This window comes from Pelophylax lessonae, assembly GCF_965119305.1.
Source record: "Pelophylax lessonae genome assembly, chromosome: 6".
In the NCBI taxonomy this organism is placed as follows: Eukaryota; Metazoa; Chordata; class Amphibia; order Anura; family Ranidae; genus Pelophylax; species Pelophylax lessonae.
The window spans coordinates 213,486,403-213,511,132 of NC_138773.1; the positions used below are offsets into that span (position 1 = coordinate 213,486,403).

At 42.6% G+C, this 24,730-nt stretch overlaps 1 protein-coding gene across 1 annotated transcript in view; it reads right to left on the minus strand.

The window, feature by feature from the left end:
* Nucleotides 1-24,730, minus strand: part of TSPEAR (thrombospondin type laminin G domain and EAR repeats) — a 208,808-nt gene that overhangs the window by 9,998 nt on the left and 174,080 nt on the right. The window contains exon 10 of the mRNA XM_082259971.1: nt 1,737-1,927. Within this exon, the coding sequence (XP_082116097.1) occupies nt 1,737-1,927 (191 nt within the window). The remainder of the gene's footprint in view (nt 1-1,736; nt 1,928-24,730) is intronic.

Below are 24,730 nucleotides of genomic sequence, written 5' to 3' on the forward strand. Positions count from 1 at the left end.
GGTGAAGACAAGGTATAGGAGAAAGTCAGAGAGGGTGTGGACATGGTACAGGAGTCGGTTAGAGATGGTGCCGACAAGGTACAGGAGACAGTCAGAGAGGGTGTGGAAATGGTAGAGGAGACGGTCAGAGAATGTGTGGACATGGTACAGAAGACTGTCAGAGAATGTGCGGACATGGTACAGGAGACGGTAAGAGAGGGTGTGGAAGTGGTACAGGAGATGGTCAGAGAGGGTGCGGGCATGGTACAGGAGATGATCAGAGAGAGTGCGGACATGGTACAGGAGATGGTCAGAGAGGGTGCGGACACGGTACAGGAGATGATCAGAGAGAGTGCGGACATGGTACAGGAGATGGTCAGAGAGGGTGCGGACATGGTACAGGAGACAGTCCGAGAGGGTGCGGACATGGTACAGGAACAGACAGAGAGGGTGCAGACATGGTACAGGAGAAGGTCAGAGAGGGTGCGGACATGGTACAGGACTTGATGTGCACCTCCAACCAAGCACTGTACTCCTGCCCCCCAACACACAAAATGTCTATCAGAGCACACCATGGACACTGACCTGCAACTGTGGTGCTGGCAGCATCTCCCCCTGCACCTGGCTGTCAGCTCAGAATTGAGAGGGGGGCAGACGGCAGCTCTGTGGTGCCCGCGCAGGATCTCCCTCCGGTTAACAGATGTATTCCATGTGTACAGTGGAGACAGGAGGGGCCTCCGACCTGGGAAGCTAATCGGCTTCAGTGTAGAAGTGAATTGCTTTGCTTGTACACTGAAGAGAGAAGCCGATTAGCTGCTCTGGTCAGAGGCCCCTCCCCTCTCCACTGCACACAAGGAAGTGACCTGCTAGTTTGAGGGATATCCCGCGGCTATATTTTCCCAGCTGGAATCTTCAGCTATCACAGTGACTTGACAGGTTGCCCAGGGAACACCGGGACAAAGCCAAATTCCTGTGTTTTTTCTCGGGTCACGGACAGACCAGGACATGGGTCTGAAAATCGTGAATGTCCCAGGAAAAATCGGGACTGTTGGCAGCTATGTACCGGAACATCACGCATCAGCATTGCATCCTGTAGGTCCCATTAAAGGAAGCAGGGATAAAAAAGGAATATGCTTCCATATTAGGGGTGGTCATGGAGGCACATCAAACTGGTAGAATCACCAGGCATTTAATAGGGTTTCATTTTATTTTATTAACAAAAGTAACCAGTGTGCTTACTCTGACTTATGTAGTTCCCAAACTGTAAAAATGAGGGTTTTTCCTGCACTTTAATTTCCTGGAACACTAGTAGGTGGTCGAGCCACCTAAAATCACATTTTGCTTAGGACTGATGTATGGAAGAAGTCAGAAGTGTAGTTTGTCTGCTCTGATAAGAGGTGCACGTAATAGCCTTGACCTCATTTGGAAACCCTCATGTTGTGTTAGTAACCCCTCTGATCGCCTATGTACCTAAGGCATTGAGGGATATTTCACAGGAGGCTTGTCATAATCAGTTCACTGCATGGCACATTGACACAAGCAGCCTGCTTTCCTGATATTTGAGGTAAGTAAATAGGGGAATATATAATAAAACATATTTTCTTCAAGAGGTGCTCTGTTCGGATTCAACACAGTGATTATAAGAACATTAGTGAAAAGATCATTCCAGGCACCTCAGAAAAGTAATGCAGAAACTCCGTATGTGACAAGGCTTTGATGCCTATGGGTACAATAGCGGCTACATAATAGAGCGTTACCTGTAGGTGAGAACATCCTGAAACTTTACAAACTGCTGTGCGGTGATATTCAGCTTGTATATGACAGAATTAATGGCATATTCCTCTGGTTTTTGTGTCTTTATTCCTACAGTGTAATTGTGGCTGTTGGCTACAGCCAGGAAGAAGTGATCTTGTATTCGGAAAAACTCCCAGTCAGAAGCTCCAAATGTCTGAAATATAACAATGAAAATGTCAAAAGGCACACTTTTACTTCTGGTATAACAGGCAGTTCACTTTAGTCAAAGAATATAGTCAAAAAACGGGATGGATTATATTAGTATTTGACTATAATATGCCATTACCGTACTTAGCAACTGTCCTGGATTTGGCAGGATAGTCAAACTCCTGGGGCCATGTCCAGGAATCACAGCTTACCCTAAGTTTCAGAATTTGCAGATACAGGAAGTGATATTCTAAATACAGCACAGCATTAAAATAGTGAAAACCAATAAAAATATAGAAAAATATGAGAGGGATAAACCTCAATCATATCATCTCACCCCTATCCATATCAAACAATCAATAAAAGAGTAATTGGATTTATATATACCCTTGTAAATGGTATATAAGTACAGTAAACCCCCCTCCATTGCGGGGGTTACGTTCCAGACCCAGCCGAGAAAAGTGAAAATCCGCGAAATAGAAAAACCCTATTAAAATGCATTGTAGGCATGTTTTTTTTTACTGTCACTGTACTTTTAAAAGCATTTTAAGGTATTTAAACACACTTTTAAAACAATAGAAACTAATTTAAACACATAAAAGATACTGAGAGACATAGCAAGAGCTATGGAAAACACAAAAATATTAAATTTTTTTATGATTTATATAGTAAAATAACATTACAGAAAAAAACGCAATATACCGGGACCGCAAAAACTGAACCGCGATGGAGCGGGAGTTTACTGTATACACAAATGGTGAGATAGTGATGAAAAAGTGTACACAAATAATACCAAAAATTGAAAAACAAAAAGAGAATGTCCATATAGTAAAGAAGTCTACAGTCTTCACAAAAACAGTTCTCTTCTGTGCTCCATGGCAGATAACAGACAAGTGCAGAAAAGCTGTAAAGCTGAACCAGATTTGCAGCAAAGAGAAACCGTGTTCCACATGCCAGACAAATAGTAGAAACTGCTTACCATATATTATTGACCACTGAATCACAGGTGGTCAAAATACTCCAATCATAAGTAGCTCATATTGCTCCATCATGCAGTATGTTAAAACTGCTTTGTATGGCAAGGGTAAAAGAAACATTTACAGGATTCTAATGTTAAAACAACATGTATTCAAATACGGCAGATGCAGAGTATGCAGCATTGCTCCGGCCTTCCCTCCGGACTAGGATTGAATACAGACCAATCGGAGAAGAATAACGTGATAAAGTCACCGTCGTAGACCCCACCCTACGTGTTTCATCATAGATGACGTCACCTGGGGATGAGCCGGAGTGGACATAGGAGATACAGAAAGTGAGCTTTAGACCTGGGCACCTCTCCCTCCCGGGCCTGACCACCAGCATTCCCCAGGGCCTGCCCACTGGCCATCCCACCGAATCCGCCCACTGGCCATCCCACTAAGTCCTTCAGTGCACCCATTTTCTACCACTCTTACAACTTAATATATGAAAATGAAAAGTGTTTTCCAAAACAGCAGTACTTTCAAGATTTAACAGTAAGGAATCATATTTTTGGCCAAAAAGTATGAAGCTTGCCACCACGACAAAGGTAGACTCTCTTGAGCAGGACCCTACATTAACCCTAACTGCACTACCTTTTCAATGCCCCCCCCCCCCATCTTTCTTCCCCTAGCTGATCTAGGAAAGCAAAAAGAACCTCTGAAACTAAAATATATATATATATATATATATTCAGCAAATAGACATCCCAATCAAGCAAAGAGGAAGCCCAATCCAGCAAAGGGATGGCCCAATCCAGCAAAGATATTGCCCAATCCAGCACCTTTGCACACTCAGCACTCCCACACCTGTACACACTCAGCACCCCTCCTACCTGTGAGTACTCATCCCCCCTTCACAACTGTATGCAGTCAGCCCCCCCACAACTGTACACACTTAGCCCCCCTCACACCTGTACATACACAGCCACCCCACACCTGTACACACACAGCCCCCCTCAAACCTGTTCATTCTCAGCCCCCCTACATCTGTGCACACTTAGAGCCCCTCCCACACCTGTACATACACAGCTACCAGCACACCTGTATGCACTCAGCCCCCCCACACACCTGTATGCATTCAGCCCCCCTCACACCTGTACACACTCAGGCCCTCCACACACCTGTACACTCACCCCCCTCAAACCTGTACACACACAGCCCCCTCACACCTGTACACACTTACCCCCCCCCCCACACCTGTACACACTTTACATGTACACACAGCCCCTACTTGTACAGGATGTCTACCTAGTCCCAAATCTTGCTTACACAAAGCTGACACATGTTACGTCGCTGAGACACAGAGAGAAGTTGGAGCCGATCCCAGTCCAGAATACAGTATAGGCAGCTCACACATGAGGAGTGCACATGCAGGAGGCAGCCAGAGGGGACAGTAATGAGCCTGATGTGAGCTCAATAACACAGAGCAGCAGCAGCTGCCGACTCTTCTGTAATGCACCTATATAAAAAGCCAGTGCAGCCATGAAGCTTCCTCCACCCGCCCCTACCTTCTCTGCCAGGTGGCTGGACCCCTCAGGATGCCTGGGCCCCCTACAAGTGTATGGGCTGTCCACCACTGATATAGTAATAAAATGTCTGATTATCACCAACAGTTGCACACAAACTTAATCTAGTGATAATTATTTTTTTTTTTTTACCTACTTAGCACTAGTGGTTCCAATTATAATGAACACAGATGGTAGCCCTGCTAGTGTTACCTTGTTCTTTTATTCAATACTAGGAGAGAGGCTAAGCTAACTCCTCCCCTGCAATCCACCAACAGTCACAGAAGAGTTGGAGTTGCCTGCCAAATGCAGTGTACCATAAAAAAGGAGAGCAGAGTGCAGTGAGGTGGATCTCCTGGGACATGGCTCAGATGTGAAAACATCCTTCATATGTGCATTGTTGCCCATGAGCAAAGCTGTCAAGAGCCCTTTACTGGGACCCATTAACACTTTACAAAGCCTTGCTCGCTCTGTTGCCCCAGAGTCTTCTTTACAACTCCCATGTACCCCGGCCTTCAACTGTTCCTCAAATGACCCTTAAACAGAGTCACCCAGGGACCCCTCACTGGAGATACTAAGCCTGGTGTATCATGAACCCCTTCTTGCCTCTAGATATCCTTGAACCCCCAAGCAGAACTCTAAGGACCCTCCTCTGCTTGACGCTTCATTACCCCTTACCTTCTCCTCACTCCCTTGGCTCCTGAGCACAGTTGCCCCTGGGGTTCTCACACCCACCTCATGCCTTCCCTGGTCTACTTTGTGGCCCCTGAGCACAGTCACCTTGGGGCCCTTCAGTGGAGTGTGTTGGTCAGGTGTATCATTAACTCTTTCCTTGCTGTGGCCCCTTTCCTCAGTTTGGTTCCTTATAGATCCTATTGAAACTTGAACACACATTAACAATCTTAATAACATACAGCAGATCTTGTACACATGGGCCGCTCTCATTGCCTGAATCCCTTCCACAAGAAAGCCAACAATTGGCTAAATAAGTACACACACACTCCCGGCAACTGGGAGTGTGTAGAAAAGACCCAGGTGGCACCAACAAAATAACACTGGACACAACCATTTTGGATGTGATGTCTGCATCCTCTTTAAGTCTCAAGTGACAGTCTATAGCAGGGTCTCCAAACTTTCCAAACAAAGGGCCAGTTTACTGTCCTTAAGACTTCAGAGGGGCCAGACTGTGGCCATTGTGAGAAGAAAAGGTCCTGATGTAATTGGAAGAAAACAATGCCCCATATTTGGTGTCCCATCTTTGATATCATTGGGAGATATTGTGTCCCATTATTGCTGTCATTGGGAGGCACTGTGTTCTATCATTGGTGTCATTGGATCCCATTGTCGGTGTGATTGGGAGGAATTGTCTGATTGTAGTCATTGGGCCCCCATTGTTATGTCGTTGGGAGAAATTATGCCCCATCATTGGTGCCAGTTGGGAGGAATTGTGCCCCTTCATTGGTGTCAGTAAGTGGAATTTGGCCCCATTGTTGCGATCAGTGTATGAAATTGTGCCCCAATGAGCAAGCAAGCAAAGGGCTGAATTTGGCCCCCCGGCCACAGTTTGAAGACCACTGCTCTATAGTATTCCCCTTTGATTATTCCCCCAGCAGCTATATAAAGGTTATATAGAGAGGTGAGAGAGGTGAAGTGAAGTGAGGTGAGAGGTAGAGCAGTTAATGTATATTTAAAATCAAAAGCAAAAATAAAATATATTGCAGCTTACCAAACCTTACCTGTGGTAGCTGCATTTGTTTTAATATTTGTTTTTTCCTTTATTTACAGTACACTTAGTGATCCTGCCAGAAAGTCTGTTGCTTTCAACTTCCTTTACCAAGCCAAGCTAATCAACTAGTGTGGCAGTTGGAAGGTTGAGGCCTTTTAACACTGAGAGGGGTTTTTACAATGGTCAGCTTTTATGAACATATGCAAAACCTTTATTCCAAAAGAAAACACATTTTTCTTTAACTGCTTAAAAAGTATTAGCTGCTTCAATTTTTGCTTTCATTTGTTAGTCACCTATGTAAAGTCCCTCTATATCCATTATTCCATCTAACAATAACCTTTCCAGATAGTGATGCTTTCCAATGACATCCCCATTGCTCACCCATATCCAGACTTAAGCCTCGTACACACGCGTCGAAAATCCGCAGGGAATTTTCGTCCAACGACCGATCTGCCGATTTTCGGCTTGTTAGTATGATGCTTCCGACAACCGACTCTGACTTTTCGGCCGAAAAAAATCTGGTGTGCAGGCTATAAAATTTTTGTCCGCCGTCAAAACACGGCCGATTTTCGTGCAGTCAGTACAGATTTCGACAGGGAAAAATCTAATGAGCAAGACTAGGCATGCTCAGAGAAGAAAGAACACAAAGAAAGCAACCCAAAACATGACATCACTTCTGAAGTAGAATTTTGTCGGGCGAGAAAATTCGTGTGCAGTCTAGGCACATTCCAACCAACAAAACACCACTATGGACAAAAGACGGCCGATCGGTCGGCCGATAATCGTTGCGTGTGTACGAGGCTTAAGACTGAAGTGTGTTTCTGGCCACATCACCGGGTGAAAATAAAGGAAAAAAGGCTAAAAATAGAAAACAAATGCAGACACCACATTTTAGGATCAGTAAGCTGCAAAATGTTATATTTTTGTTTTTAGGTTTAAAGTGGCACAGAGAGTAAGTAGACACTCTAAGAAAAAACACTACAAGTAAACATTTTAAATACTTGGTTTTTCACAGCTTTTTCCTACATTTTTTAAGGTTGGTGACCCGGTATGAAGCATGAACATTTTGAAAAGTCCTTAACATATAAAAAGGAAAGGTAAAACTAAATTTAACACAGAAAAGGAAACTTTATAAATTGATCAACAAAGACATATCCAGGGTCAAACCTTTAAAACAGAAACAGCTGACAACTATTTGTGACTCTGAAATCAAAGCCTTATAGTATCCATAAGTAGCCTTATGTGGCCACTGACACTTCACCAGCAGACAATCTCTAAAATTAATCTTCTATTGTCATTACAGAAAGTCATACTGTGTTAGCATTAAAAAAAAAAAAAAATGTGGGTAACAAACATCTGTTTGTAATGGATGCTAAAAAAATAATTTAAATAAAACTCTGGATATGTAATGCACAATTTAAAATAAATGGCCTTTTCTATTGTATTTTCCATTACCATTTGCAATAAAAGGATTTCTAATGGATTTATGTGTCAAATAACTCTTCCATGATGCAGAAGTCCCTTGTCAAAATGGAAAATAGTATTATGATTTTTAGTCATTTTTATTATTTTATAGGTTTACAAACCTTTTTTTTTATGTTACTTATATGCAATCTTCATTTTGGAAGTAAATGTTAATACGGAGGTATGTAAATCATTTTTGGTCTTTTTTCTTATTTATGATCCATGCGGATAGGAAGAACGGTAGGTGTTCTGACTCCTTCAGCTCTATGAGTGTATGAATAGAGCTGAACAGTGGAGATCAAATAAAACTGTCTTAACAGAAAAGATGTAAAGCACTGTTGAGAACCACTCCACTGTAATAAATATGAAATACTGAGCAATATTTACCTAGCTTTAAATATTTCATATATAAGTGCTCTACTGCTGAACATATTAAATATATTCAAATACAGTACTATACATTCCCTAAAAAAGCACTGTGGTTTATTAATAAAAGATTCTATGGTTAAAAAAAAAAAAAAAAGATTCTATGGTTAGTAGAGGGTCACGTTTTTAAGTCTGGCCAGTTGAGCCCCCCCCCAAATAATTGCTGCAGCAATTTTTTTAAATTGATAGTGTAACACACAGAGTCCCAGGCCTTCCTGACTGCAATGGAGGACGGTCCTGCTTTGGTTGTCCAAATGGCTTCCTGATGACATGGAGATTCCCCATTGGCTTTTAATTAGTTGGGTTCTCAACAGGTCCTGAAGACGCCAGCAGTAATATGGTCATGACACAACGAGGAGCAGCCCCAGACTGCATTAACAAATCACTGTTCTTCATTCCCAAAAGAGGACATAACAGTGAACTTGGGTGAGAAGCAAACCTTGTTAGAGGGGTTTAAAAAAAAAAAAACATTTGGGTGGAAGGGGGTTGAGAAGGAAAATGGGCTTTAAAATCTTTGCCATTTATCGGTAGTCTATAATAACAAAATGAATATACAGAATATACAGTATTAACCTGGGAACTAGTAGTCAGACTGATAAAGATGCTTCAATCTTTGATTAATTTTGAACAAACAGAAGATACCTGTCATTCCATGCACAATGGCAACATACAAGATTCTACAGTGGGTGCAAATAGTTAACAACATGGTTTTATCATTTTGCCCTTATGCCATTCATTTAATTGTAAATCCACCAGCTGTTTTTTCTAATTAATTTTAGAGGTGGGTATTAATCTATTTATGAAGGATTTGTGAAAATAACTCACACTGCAAACTAATAGCAAATTCACAGATGCATGCTGAAAGGCAGACAAAATGATACCAGTCCAAAAAAAAAAGCATTATATTTAAAAAAACATTTAGGTAATTAGCTAAAATACTCAAATCATACATAGATGTAAATATAACAGGGGCCTTCAAACTATGGCCCTCCAGTTGTTTAGGAACTACAATTCCCATCATGCCTAGTCTGAGTTTTACAATGCCTCATGGGATGTGTAGCTCCGTAACAGCTGGAGGGCCGAAGTTTGAGGATCCCTGTTTTAAAATGATTGCCATGCACACCTTCTGTTGAACAGGTGCACTGACCCAGCCTGATTTAAATCCAAGGATTCTACGCTTAGTTGTAAGCATATCAGTTGTGAGCAAGTCCTATAAGCACAAGTTGGAGACTTTCTCCGTAGTTCTTAAAGGCTAATTCTATTCTATAATAAAAGTTCAGAGTTGGATTGAATCCAGTTCATTAATACATGTACCAATGTTTTACTTGTATGTAAGTTTCAAGCACCAAGAACCAGCCTTAGGTGTCTTTCAGATGGGCGTTTGGGGGGTGGTAAAAACAGATGACTTAACCTGCTTTTTTATCACTGTCGGCCACCCACCCAAACTACCAGGTGTAACACAGGGGAATGCTGTCTGCCAGAGGAAAGAGGATCAGGTAAGTAAAACTGCTTTTCACATTCTCTAGATCTAAACGAGCAATTAATATATGCAGTGTAGGGAAAGCCCTACAGCATTTGTACTTTTCCAAAAGTTGGGCTTTAAGCATTAGTGTATAAAGTATACATCAATTCAGGATTGCTGTATGACTAAACAAGTACCAAATCCAGTTACTATGCAATGCAGAAGCCCAGCTGAGCTTCTTTTACTTTTCCTGACTGAGTCAAATCCCCCTTCATTTGTGTCTCACACGCACACCTCCCAGACACTGCAGCTCCCAGTAGGAAGGTGTTTAACAAAAGAGGCAGTTCTGTCAATCCAATAAGCAATGGGCAGGACTAGATGTGGTCAAGCATTGCCTGACAGATTACAGGCTTGTGAATCAATGCCGATACCCCCTGCAACATTTTTTCATCCCACTGCATTGCAAGCAGACACAGTTTACATGAAGGTGGCAACGCCGCTCTGAATTCAGGAGCAGTGCAGCATTGTTGTGACACCATCACAGGAAACTGCATTAGGTGAATCTCACTGGCTGTATATATTTTCTTTTTATGGGAAGTGATAGTTCTACTTTAGCCCTGGTTCACACTGCTGCAACTTGTGACAAATATAGTCGCATGACAAGTAAATACACATGTATATCAATAGTGGCAGTTCCAATCAATGCGACTCAAGGGTAAAAAGGTTCCTGCACTACTTTGATGAGACTATGATTGCCTGTGGTTTCTATTGTCCATTGCCCACAGCGAGGAAATGGGCCCCAGTGCCAGGAAGAATGTAGTTGATGCTCTCCAGGCCTGTGGTTAGACAGGGCCTGTATATAAAAGTTAGGTTGCACTGTTTGGGACGGGACACTTGGCACTGACGTCTTGCTGCTGTGCGATTCAGGGTCACCAGCGGCTGCCCATGTGAGTTTTTATCTTCATTTTTTGCTCTTATGCTGTTTTAACCTCTGTACAATAAAACCTACTACACTAGATAATTCCTTCTGGGTTCCTGGTGAGCTTACTTATTCTCAGCTGGACTCTGGTCAGAGCGATCTGCGGGGGTGTTCCACTGTGTCATTTCCAGAGGGATTTCCACTTGTGTCTTAAGGCATCTATGCTGCTGTATCAGCAGCCAGTTTATTTGTTTTGACATCACTGCTTTACACTTCTTTTCTCTTGAATGGTGGCATTATCATTTTTATTTATCATTTTTTGATCCATCTGGACTATTTTTGGTGTTACATGTACCCACTTTGGACTGTTTTGCTTTATGATTGTCACTTTATTTAGACACTACATCCAGGGCCGGTGCTAGACTATTTACGCCCTAGGCAAGACCAGCTACTTGCGCCCCCCCAAAAAAAGGGAAGGGGTTAAAAACTCCTCTATGTCATACCCAGTAACCCTGATCCGATGGTTCCTCCATGTTATGCTTTCATACCCAGTGACCCCCCCATATTCCTCCATGTCACACTCAGGGACCCTAATGTCCCTCCGTGTCACACCCAGGGACTTTTATGTTTTTCCATGTCACACCCTTGGACCCCAATATTCCTCCATGTCATGCTGTCATACCCACTGACCCTGATGTTCCTCCATGTCACACCCAGGGACCCCCCGTGTTCCTCCATGTCATGTTGTCATACTCAGTGACCCCAATTCTCCTCTATGTCAGACCCTGATGTTTTTCCATGTCACAGTTGGGGACCCTGATGTTCCTCCATGTCACACCTTGGGACCCTGATGTTCCTCTGTGTCACACTTGGGGACCCCAATCCCCCATGGTAAACCCAGGGACCCAAATTCCTCATGGCACACCTGGTGACCCCGAACTCCTGTTACACCCGGTGACCCCTGTAACGGACCGTTTCAGCAGACAAGGGGTTAAAATCCGTTTAGGCGATATGCCCCTTTCTGAGAGACAGGCACAGCTACTTGCAGGACACCAAACTCCCGAACTGCATACAAAATAGCACTCCAACCTGGAACCTCACGAATAGCTGCTAGCAGACGAACAGGAGAAGCATACATCAGCTTACACTCCTAGCAATCAGTCTCCAACAGCATACAGTGAATCCCCCCAAGAACGAGACAAAGCTCCGTGTGGAAGGTCAAGCAGTGGTCTGTTTATTGAGGGCTACCTGCCCCTGTATTTATGCAGGTCTCCCACCTGGTGGACACTCCCCTAGGGGACCAAATGAAAGACTATGACACAGGCAGACATGTATCACATTACAGACTCACAGAAGCAAAACATCCCCAGATAGCTCAGGTCTGCTCATTAACATGTTTATCAATAGTTTCAGACCCAACCAACACACTGTCCCACTCTAGACAAAAGCACTCAGTTAATCAGTAGACATTCCTCAGGAGGGGGCTGCTGGAAACCATCCCCCCCCTCTCTCTGCAGCTAAAGCTAGTTTTCACAGCGACCTCTATCCTGGAGACAATGGAATATATAATTAGGTTTAGCTTCCAGGATAGAGGCAAGACTCCATTACACACATGGGGACCCAAATACAGTATTATGCTTTAAAATATATAAAGTTACTTTTATACATTAAACATAGACATGTTACATATCCCCAGATAGCTCAGTTCTGAGTGCACATTATTAGGTGAATGGCACTCAGACCCCACGAATACAGTTTAATCGCCATGGAGTCAAAGTCTTTTAAAGTCTGGTCCATAGTCCAAAGGCAGCAGGCGGGCCACCAGGCTCCTCCAATGCAATGGGGCGAGATTGGTCTTGTCACAACCCCTATCCTCCATGTCACACCTGGTGACTCTGATTCCCCATGGCACACCTGGTGACCCCGATTCCCTTTCATACCAGGGATGCTCCATGTAACACCCAGGGACCCAGATCCCCTGTTCTGGGGACACTAACTGGGCAGTATGAAGAGAGTGGCCCCCACTCTGCCCTCCTTCACAGTGATCCTGCTGATTCCTTCTCCCAGGACGCTCCTCTCCTGGACCACAGCTCCAACCAGCTCCTGGTGGAGGGAAAAGCAGCAGTCAGAGAGCTCCGCATGTCCTTCATCACCAACCTCCTTAGACCATTCCGGTGCTTCTGCCCCAGTAAAGGTTCCGCCCTTCAGTGCCGAACTCCGGCTCAGGTTCAGCTCTCCTCCACTCCCTGCTTAATACCAACCCAGGGAAATGAACGGCTGCCTACCAGCTCAGTGCAGAGAGTTACTTCCGGCCTGGGGTTAAGGCCATTCAGCTCCAGCTGAAGAGGATCATCATGCCGGCAGCAGTCTCGTGGGCTCCATTACTGCCTCTTGGGGCCCCTCCAACAGTGGTGGAAAGCCAGGGCCTGATAGTTCCGCCACTGCCCGAGACACCTGGCATCTTTCTATGTCCCTTCTTCCTCCCCTACCGCTACCTCTCCCCTCAGCTCACAATAATCATTCATGATGGAGAGAGAGTGCCGACTCCTGACTGCGCCCCTAGGTGGCAATGCGCCCTAGGCAGCTGCCTAGTTTGCCTAGTGGAAGCACCGGCCCTGACTACATCTATGACTTTTCTTTTTGCTTTATGTGATTAAAGTAGATGTAAACCCTCACATATAACCAGTGAAATGAACAGCCTCAGATGATACACAGAGATTAAACAAATCTCCCTACATAAGTTTTCTTTGTATATCTGCTGTCTTCAGCTTTCTACACTTTTTAGAAAGTGAACATCATGTTAGAATTTTTTCTTCCTGTTCCAGCACTGGGTGTGGAGTCTTGGCATACACTGTGTGTGAACTGATTGGAGGAAAGGCACACACACCCCCCTACACATAGACAGAGGAAGGAAGAAACTTGCAGAGCTGTGCTGTAAATAGAACAGCTCTCTGCTAATTTATCCCTATGCACCCACCCGACACAAATTTCCAGCTGCTTTATCTCCTGTGTTGGAGAACTTGTCAGAAGTTATCATGCTGATAACAGAGGAACAAAGCAGTGGAAAAACACGGTCAGGGCCGGGACAAGGGGTGGGTTATCATGCTGATAACAGAGGAACGAAGCAGAGGAAAAACACGGTCAGGGTCGGGACAAGGGGTGGGTTATCATGCTGATAACAGAGGAATGAAGCAGCATAAAAACATGGTCAGGGCCAGGACAAGGGGTGGGTTATCATGCTGATAACAGAGGAACGAAGCAGCATAAAAACACGGTCAGGGAGGGGACAAGGGGTGGGCAGAAGGGACAGTTGCCCTGGGCGCAATGGTTTATAGCAGTGAATGGGGCGCCCTGACCCTAACCCTAATGAAGGGGGGGGGCGCAGTTTGGCATCTTTGCCCTGGGCGCTGGATGTCCTTGTCCTGGCCCAGAACATGGTATTTAGGGCTTTGGAGAGCGATAAGTATACACTATAGATATATGTTCCCAGGTCAAATCTCATGGATATTGTTTACATCCACTTTAAGCTTTCACATGTCTTTTAAGTATTATTGAGATATAATGATTTGGGCGCTACACCTTTTATAAAAGGTTGCACTGTTGGTTTTGTTATTGCCTTGTTATTTATACTACCTCTTTTAATTTTGTGGTAATGTTCCTTTACACTGGCTTAGTTCTTTCTGATGGATTTATTTTCCAGATAGCTATGGGGCACAAACAGTATCATTTTGGTAATTGGTGTCGTGTATTAAACTGTATTTACTGTTATTCTCTTTGCTTAACTAACCCTTTCTTTTGAAAGGACTTCTCCTCTAGAAGTCCTTTAAAATGTTTTCAGGTGTGTCAGTGTTACTCGAGTCCAGGGGCAGAGCAAGTCATCACTGGAGCAAGGCAGGCAGAGGGACACAAACAATTAGCGTAAGCGCTACATATGTATATCTAAACAGAGCTTTAAAACATTCATTAACAGCAATTTAAAATTTTACAGCACTGGCTTGTATGAGGGAGTGGATGGTGAAGTGCAATTTTCTGTATTCAGGACCGAGGCTGTCCTCTCTATATGTTGCAATCACAGGTGGAAATGACAGCTTAAGTGTATGCCTTCTATAGTTGTTTCATACACTGCCTGGCTAAGAAAAAAGTCGCCAAAAAAAAAAAGGTCACACTCTTTTATTTAGTTGTCTTTGATTACGGCATGCATTCGCTGTGGCGTTTTTTTTATAAGCTTCTGCAATGTCACAAGATTTATTTCCATCCAGTGTTGCAATAATTTTTCACCAAGATCTTGTATTGATGATGAGTCGGACCACTGTGCAAAGCGTTCTCCAATATATCCCAAAGATTCTCAATGGGGGTAAGTTCTGGGCTCTGTGGTGGCCAATCCATGTGTGACAATGATGTCTCATGCTCCCTGAACCACTCTTTCACAATTTGAGCCCGATGAATTGTCATCTTGGAATATGCCCGTGCCATCAAGGAAGAAAAAATAAATTTGATGGAATAAGCTGGTCATTCAGGATATTCAGGTAGTCAGCTGACCTCATTATTTGGGCACATGCAGTAACTATCCAATAGGATAGTTACTGTCTGCTTAGTTTAATTAGTTGCCTACCTAATTCCAGGTGGCGACTTTTTTTTTTTTTTTTTTGGTCAGGCAGTGTATTATTTCAGTTAACCTTTCATTCATGTATTTTTTTTGTCTTATCGATCCATCCCCATCATGCAAGTGCAAGATCGGTTCAAGGTTTAAAAAATAAGAGTAGCAATAATCTGTGCTAAATTAGGAGGTTCCCTATAAATGGAGAAAATCCCCATTGCCCATAAATTCTAATAAATGCCATTGTTAACGCCCACTGCCGGTGGATACTATCATTCATGCAAAATCTGTATAGCTTTGGGGGGTCCTTCAGTTAGGATGTATCCAAGAATAAGTGATCACTACAATTAAGAACTTTAACCACTTCTGGACCGGAAGGTTTTACCCCCTTAATGACCAGGCCATTGTTTTGCGATATGGCACTGCGTTACTTTAATTGACAATTGCGCGGTTGTGCGACGCTGTATCCAAAAAAATTGATGTCCTTTTTTCCCACAAATAGAGCTTTCTTTTGGTGGTATTTGATCACCTCTGCAATATTTTTTTTTTTTTTTTTTTTGCGCTATAAACAAAAAAAGGAGCGACAATTCTGAAAAAAACAAAAAAAAAAAAAAAACAATATTTTTTATTTTCTGCTATAAAACATTCCAAATAAAAAAAAAATTAAAAATCTAATTTTTTTATCATTTTAGGCCAATATGTATTCTGCTACATATTTTTGGTAAAAAATGGCAAGTGCATATTGATTGGTTTGCGCAAAAGTTATCGCGTCAACAAACTAGGGGAAAGATTTTTTGCAGGACTGCGGCATTGCGGCGGACAGATCGGACACTTAACTAACATTTTTGACACTTTTAGGGGGACCAGTGAGATTACTATAGTAATCAGTTACTGTACCATTGACACTGGCAGGGAAGGGGTTAACACAAGGGGCGATCAAAGGGTTAAATGTGTCCCTAGGGGGTGCTTTATAACTGTGTGGGGGATGGGCTTGCTGAATGAACAGAGAGACCTGTGTTCCTAAATAAGAGGATCTGTGTTCATTACTGACAGAACAGAAGTCTGCCATGTTTACAACGGCAGACCGCCGTTCTGTCTCCACAGGGAGCATTTGCGGGTGCCCGGCCGACATCACGACCGCTGGACCCGCTGATTGGCCCCCCTGCAGCCAATCAGCGCGCGCGTGTGCCTCCGACGGCGCGTTTGCCTCCACTAGCAGTCCCACAAAACGACGTACAGGTATGTCATTTCGCGTGACACAGCCAACCTTCCACAGTATAAGTACGGCGGCTGGTCGGCATTTTGTACACTCTGTCCATCCTGGGAGGGGGGAGGAGGGAGGGGGTGGTAGATTTGATTACCGGCTGGCCAGCTGTACCGCCGGGGCGGGGGGGGGGGACACAGCAACTCAAACATTAGTTGAATCAAAGCAAGAGTAACATTTTCAACTATCTTCTGAAGTCCTTGCAAGTTTGTGGCCCTCCAGCTTTCTCTTTATTACAAATCCCAGCAGCCAGACACTGGACATTCAGGATCTTGTGGTTCAAAAACCCCAAGAGGGTAGTTAGAGGCTAGTATAACTAGTCTAACTCTGTATCTGACATTTTGTGTTCTGTACAATTAGTGAAACAAACTACAAGCTGGCTAAAATTAGATACATTACACTAATAGAATTACTTTGTACTCCCAGACAGAGCCTGGGCTGTCAATCACTCGGTTATTTTCTGGTGAATGAGTAAGCAGAATGGTGTTCTCCAAGGGCTACTTTTGCTAAACTGAATTTATAATGGGTGTTTCTTGTGTCCATCTCTGTAGCCCTCTCTCATTTCACAGCAAGTCTGTTTTATGCATAAATGTATGCAAATGCGTTGTATCTTCAGGATGCAAGAGGAAAAACATGAGATGACCCTGCTGCTGAAACAAATCTAGTCTCTTTGAATTATTTTTGAAAATAGGAGCTGATAAATTAAAATTTCTCTTAATGGCATTTTACTGTCTATTTAAAGAAACGATCCAGAAAGCACACAACATGGTTTCAAATTAGGCATCGTAAGTAAACAATATGTAACTGAGTGGGCTGACCGCACCAATAACCTCGCTGACAGCCAATCAATAGCGTGAGCTGTGCAGAAGCAGGATATATGGGGCTCAGGATGTTCTTTTTGTAAACCTTTCTATAAAATCCAAGTCCTCCTAATACATGCACAACAAGCACGTACAGCTTCATAATAAGTGGTATTAATGTGAGCCATGGTAATTCTCTAATTACACACCCATAAAAAAACATAGATTTCAGTTTTGAAATTAAAGCGCCTGGTTGTCTTATTTCTTTTTATTACTGTATGTGTTCAGTCTGGCTCATAATTGAGATGGAAAGAGATTATAATTTCATTTTCAATTTCAAAGCAGAACCCAACATTTTAGAAAATAACATAAGCTCATCTAGGTAATATTAAAATGGAATCAGCAATGTTAAGTTAAGCTCAACTGCATTAAAAGCATTTATTTAAGTATATATGTTAAAGCAGCATATACTTAAAGTAGGTCTAAACCCATTTACTAAAACCTCAGCTTAAAAGTAATTTAAAAAGCTGATTTCAGTGTTTTAAATTTGAAACTTCTAGTAAAAGGATACCTGGCCAACCAGCCATAAAGGTCCTTCTTCGGGAACTTCTTATTATAAGATGACAACTTTCTGCATAATGTGCTCTTGCACTGTCACCCTGTCACATACTCCCCTGGTAGAGACTACCAGTAGCCATGCTAATACATTGGGGGAAATAACCATTCGCATATGCTCCAAATAGTATGCAAAGGATGGAATAGTATGAACTAAATTAATAAAGCAAAAAGCCTAATTTAAACAATAGGCACACCTTCTGTGCCAAATTAAGTAGTATGACTAGTGCAGCAATTTATTAAAGTGTTGCATCTTTTGTATCAATTAAACAAAAGTCATGTGGGTTATTTCAGTTGAAAACCTTCCAAGGCCTCGTTCACATGGGCATACTACAGCATATGCTATACATCGTGGCATGACGAGTTGGACCGTTGGAATCTGTGAACCCGGAAGGAGATATAAAACGCCATAACCCGTTCTCCTCCCCTGCTTGTAGCAGCTTGTAGCTTATAGCTAATTTTGCTTTTATGGATGTCTAATTAAATATCTTTTTATCTTGACTGGGGGTGCGACCATCCGATCTTTCTATTCATCTAATTCCTGCAGCAGTGACAGGATGCGCACCCCTTTTGGAGATTGAGCAGGTTGCCGACCCAATTGTGAGCAGTGGTATACACTTTGTTTAAACATAATGGCATTGCCTTGCAAGGGAAAGGGTTTTCTCTCTTTTTTTCCCAGTTTACTACCAAATTAAGGTAAATTTAGAAGTGAAATAATTAAAAATAGTTAAAGGGGTGGTAAAGGCAGAAGTTTTTTTTATCCTAATGCATTCTATGCATTAAGATAAAAAAGCTTCTGTGTACAGCATCCCCTCCAGCCCCTCCATACTCTCCTAAGTCCCATCTCAATCCAGCGTTGTTTCATGAGAGACTCGGCTGTCTGGGAGTCTGCAAGATACTTGCTATGGGGGCACTTGGCAGGGCATTCTTTAACACTGGGCAAAAGGGGCAGCTGCCCCTTGAGCCTGCATTGCACAAAAAAAGGGGGGCTCCAATATAGGGCATCTGCGAGCAGAACCGGGGACACGGAAGGCAGGCAGCGGGACTGTGCTGTATCTGTATTCCCCAGCCTGCAGGGAGAGGGCAGGGCCTGGAGTTGCACTGTCTCTCTGACCCTGCCTCATTCAGCCTGTGTGCTCCGGGCTTGAGAAGCCGCGGAGTAGGAGCTGAAATCTGAGTGGTAGCGGAAGCTGGTGGCGCCCATAGCCCACGGATAGGTATTCTGGCTGGCCAGGAGTCCAGGAGCGGATAGGTGACAATCCTCTCCATAGCACCAAAAAATATCTAAAAGCACTTGGGATTTACTGCACATGGCTTAGTGTTTCTCACATGAGATTGTCCTCCATCAAAAAATAATGAAATTGCATTACATTAAACCTGCGTGGAGATGTATAGGAAAAAGAAGTTTCTAGGCAAGATATTTGGCTTACAGTGCATGCAGACCTCATGTCACTGGGGGATATGTAAATTCAGGGCTCCATGCACTATATTAGGCGTATGATGATCAAAAAGTACATTGGTTAACATTGACTTGTGATCAGCAAGTAGATTTTGTCTGCATGCACCGAAAGCCAAATTTCTGGCCTAGTGGCTGTTATTAATAAAAACTTCTTGTTCTTATACATCTCCAAGAGAGTTTAATTTATTGCAATGTAATCCTTTTTTTATGGAGGACAATCTCATGTGAGAAACACTAAGCCAAATGTAGTAAGTCCCAAGTGCTTTTGGATATAGTTTGGCTATGACTTCTGCACATGTCTCCAGGTTGTTATACCCACAGTAGCTATGGACAATTACTTGGTCTTTTAGAGTCTTGAAATATTGATCCATTAGTACAGATTGTAGCGCCAGATTATTGATGGTTTAATGAATTTAACTTCTCCCCATAAAGACTGCCTGTGGGCTGCTCCTAAACCTGACCTGTGGCTTTTGTTCTGTTCACCAGATAGAACATGGACTACCCATGGCACATCTTCCACACGTAGTAAAACACAACTCTGCTTGGTGGGCTTCTATAATTGTACTTGAAGACCAGGCCTTTTTCTGACACTTGTTGTTTACAAGAAAAAAATCAGTATTTTATGCTAGAAAATTACTGAGAACCCCTAAACATTATATATATATTTTTAGCAGGCCTTTAGAGAACAAAATGGCGGTCATTGCAATTTTTTATGTCATGTGGTTTTTGCGCAGCGGTTTTTCAAATGCAATTTTTTGGAAAAAAAAATCCACTTTAATGAATTAAAAAAAAAAACAATATATATCCCAATTTTTTTGGTATAATATAAAAGATGATGTTACACTGAGTAAATAGATACCTAGTCTGCCATGCTTTAACCACTTAAGCCCCGGAGGATTTGGCTGCTAAACGACCAGAGGGTATTTTGCGATTCGGCACTGCGTGACTTTAACGGACAATTGCGCGGTCGTGCGACGCTGTACCTAAACGAATTTGGCGTCCTTTTTTTCCCACAAACAGAGCTTTCTTTTGGCGGTATTTGATCACTTGTGCGATTTTTTGATCACGCGCTATAAACAAAAAAAGAGCGTAAATTTTGCAAAAATAGCAATATTTTTCCCTTTTTTTTATATGAAATTCCCCCCCAAAAAAATGTAAAAATCAAAATTTTTTAATATTTTCGGCCAATTTGTTTTATGCTACCTATGTTTGGTAAAAAAAATCGCAAAAAGCGTATTTTGATTGGTTTGCGCAAAAGTTATTGCGTTTACTAACAAAGGGAAAGATTTTTGTCATTTTTGTTGTTTTTTTTTTTAACGCGTAATGGCGGCGATCTGCGATTTTTTTGCGGTACTGCGACATTGCGGCGGAAAGATCGGACCCTTGACTGACATTTTTGACACTTTTGGGGTTACCAGTGACATTTCTACAGTAATCAGTGCTATATATATGCACTGTTACTGTAAAAATACACTGGTAGTGAAGGGGTTAACTTTATTTGAGAGGGAGGGGCTGTGTGTGTCCCTAGGGGCGTGATTCTAACTGTGATTGGCTGTGGCTTCAACTGTATGCAGAGTGATCAATGGATCTACATAGTAGATCCATGTGATCAGCTCTCATACAGAGAGGAGAATGACAGGCAGCTTGTTTACACAAGCTGCCTGACTTTCTCCCTCTCCCCCGCCGATCGCAGAGTGGCCGGCGGCGATCGGGTCCGCCGGTCACGCGCGCGGGGGGGTCCGTGACCACGCGGGAGCGGGAGCGCGCCTCCGGCGGCGCGCGCTCGCTCCCTAAACCCTCACAGGCGAGCGACGTAGACCTACGTCACTTTGCCTGTGAGGGGCTGACCGCCGCCGTAGATAGTCGTGCGGCGGTCGGCAAGTGGTTAAAGTTGCGTGCACTCGTGGAATGGCGTCAAACGACGGTACCTAAAAATCTCCATAGGCGATGCTTTAAAAATTTCTACAGGTTACCACTTTAGAATTCCAGAGGAGTTCTAGTGGTAGAATTATTGATCTTGCTCTAATGTTCATTGTGATATCTCACATGTGTGGTGCGAACACCGTTTACATATGTAGACATGACATAGATATGTGTTTACCACTGCGCGCAAGCTTTTTTAAAATTTTTACACTGTCCCTTAAAAAAAAAAAATTGGATCACTTTTACTGCTATGGCAATGAATGCAATAACAATACAGTATGACAGGTCCTCTTTATGTTGAGATATGGAGTCTAAAAGACCCCATTTCTCTGCTTTACCCTTAAAAGCAAAAAAAAAAATCTTTTTTTGATCTTTTATTTAAAAAAAAAAAAATGGGCCAAAACCAGAAGTTACATGATGTCGCTCTGGGCCTTCTAGGGCATAAAAATGAGTGGAGGCCATCTTACCTGATTCACCAGGTAAGCCCGAAAACCACCAGAAAGCAATTCAAAAACCACCCTCCCACTGCTTCCAAAAGTGACCCAATGGCGAATCCGCCACTCGGGGCACTTTTATAGGAAAAAACGGTGCCTGAGGGGAAAATATTTCACCGGGGGTTATGGCACCCAGCTACAGCCATAACCCTGGTAGTAAACATCAAAGTCATAACTTATTTTTCCAGTTAGGCGGTCAGCAAGTGGCGGTAGTAGTAACTTGTTTTAATTAAAAAAGCTGGTCCCCCTGCAGTTTTAAGTTATAAAATACTAGTATGCACCACATACTAGTACAATACAGTATAAAGGAATTACCTATGAACAAAGCCTTCCAGCGCTGTGCTGTCATGACTCCCCTTAGCCCTTACATCCCTCTTCTCCCAGTCTTCGTTCCTGGTTCTCTATCTTCGGCAGCTTGAATAGCTGGGCACCTGCACAAAGGAGTCACATCGCCATGGCACAGAGCAGCCCATAAACATAATGTGAGCTCCGCATAAGTGGCTCAAATCTAATTATCGCTGACAGGCAGGAGGAACATTTCTTTATTAAAGTTTTTTTTTAGATAAGTTTATGTGTTTGTTTGTTTTTTGGGATGTTGGGGCAAAGAGCTAAATTGAATAGGGGGCCCAGAGAAAATGTTTGCCCAGGGTCCAATCAATATTAAAGACTGCCCTGGCATTTGGCAGAAGGGATAGGCCAAGAGCACTAAAGAGGGACCCAAGATGAGGAGGATCGGAGCTGCTCTGTGCAAAACCATTACACAGAGCAGGTACTGTAAGTATAACATGTTTGTTATAATTATGAAATGTGTCACTGCTAGTGAACAGCAATTTGTCAGGGTCATGCCATGGATCCTTATTTGGACTGAGGTCTAGGCTTTGACTGGGCCATCCTTAGACATTTAGGTTCCTGGTTTTAAACAATCAAGTATAGCTTCAGCTCTGTGTTTAGGGTCATTATCTCATGACAACCTTTACATCAGGATGAGGTCTATTGCAGACTAAAACAGGCTTTACTCTAGAGTTGCCCCATAATATGACTGCATCCATCTTGTCCTCAAAAGTGACCAGTTTTTCTGTCCCTGCTGATTAAAAACATACACACAGCATTATTTCACCTCTGTAATAGGGATGATCGAACGGTTTGGGTCGACCATTGGTTCGACCCGAACATTGGCTGTTCGAAGTTCGGCCGAATTTAGAACTTTTTGCCCAAAAAGTTCGGAATTCGGGAACCAAAACCGACCAAAATGCAATGGTTCAGGAAATGGGCTTTAAAAGCCCGTGATTGGACCAGAATCATCAGTAAAAGCCAATTGAGGGGACAGGAGAATGCTAGGAATGTGATTGGAGTGACTAGGGGGTCCATAGTCCAATCATTAGTGAATACGCCCCCCAGTATATAAGATAGCCCCCGCCAAATTCCTAGCATTCTTATACAGGGACATGGAAGAGAGTGGAATGCTGTTCTGTTACTTCTGCTACAAACTGTTACAAAGTGTCATTTAGCAATTTTTAGTGTGAGGAAAGGGATATCTAGTGTAGTTAGGGTGCTATTTTCCACTTTAGTTAGCTTTAATTTATTCAGTTTCTGTAGGGAAAGTGTTAAGTGTAAGGGGACCGTAGTGTAGTTTAGGGTTAACTGACTGTGACTGCTATGGAAGGGTGACAAAACCCTTCCATAGCAGGGTGACCGCTATAGAGAAAAGATTGTTTCTCTTGTGTCACTTTCAGAGCAGGGATATGGCTCCGCTCCCGTCAGCATTCTTTTTGCTGCAGGCGTTGCTAGTGCTTTTTTGAGGACATGTTTGGAGTCAGGCATGACATCTGAACATGTCTATAGGGGTATATATACATACACCCATGTCTGTATATATACACCTGCATATATATAGGTGTTAAAGGAGCAGAACACTATACTTTTGCTAATGAAATAATTTGCACTAATATGGCTACGCTCCCAACACACCTATATATGTGTAAGTGTAATATACATATAAGTGTGTGTGTGTGTATATATATATATATACCCCTATACAGAAGTTCAGATGTTTTGCCTGCATCCAAAGAACCCAAAAATTCCCAAAAAATTGCCTGCAAGAACAAACCTGGGCATTTTTTTTTTTGGCGCTGGCATATTTTTGGGCATTTTTTTGGGTTCTTTGGAGGCAGGCAAACCATCTGAACTTCTGTATAGGGGTATATAAAAACACACACATATGTATATATACCCATACACATATATAGGTGTGAAAAGAGCAGAACACTATACTTGCGCTAATGAAATAATTAGCAAAAGTATAGTGTTCTGCTACTTTCACACCTATATATGTGTATGGGTATATATACATATAAGTATGTGTCTATATATACCCCTATACACAAGTTCAGATGTTTTGCCTGCCTCAAAAGACCCCAAAAAATGCCCAAAAAAATGCTTGCTACTAAACCGACAAGGTGTGAAAAGAGCGGAGCCATATCCCTGCTCTATAAGTGACAAAATACAAACAATCTCTTTTTTTATGGTTCTGGACATGCTACAGAGCTGAAACTTCACAGGTACACTTTTTAGACCCCCCAGATACTAAATCTTTTTTTTTTTTTTTTTTTTTTTTTAATTTTTTCAATAATTGGCTCTCTATCAAAAATGAAAATTTTTAAGAATTTTTTTGTGTTAATAGTCCCTGGGGCATGACCCAAAACCCTAGGCACTTTTTAGGGGCATTTATTGGGTTTTAGGGCTTTAAAATGGTGTTTTTTGATTACCGAAGTTCGGGTCCCATTGATTTCAATGGGGCTCTGAAATCTTTCGGGAAGTTCGGATGTTCTGGCCGAACCGAACTTTTCAAAAGTTCGATCATCCCTACTCTGTAATTAACCATTGAGATGGTAATCTCAGGAATATGAGCAGAGTTTTTTTTTCCTGCAATAGCTTTCTCCTTGTCAATGTTAAATAAAGCTTAGCTTTTGGAGGATTCGAGTTATAATTGTCCCATGGATGTCTTTTCTTATCACAGCTGGGGATTTTTGCAGCTTCTTCTGATTTACCATTGGTCTCTTAGTCATTCATCTGATTAATGTCTTTCTTAGCAAAACACAAAGTCACAAAAAGGCCTCCATTAGAGACAGTCACAATTG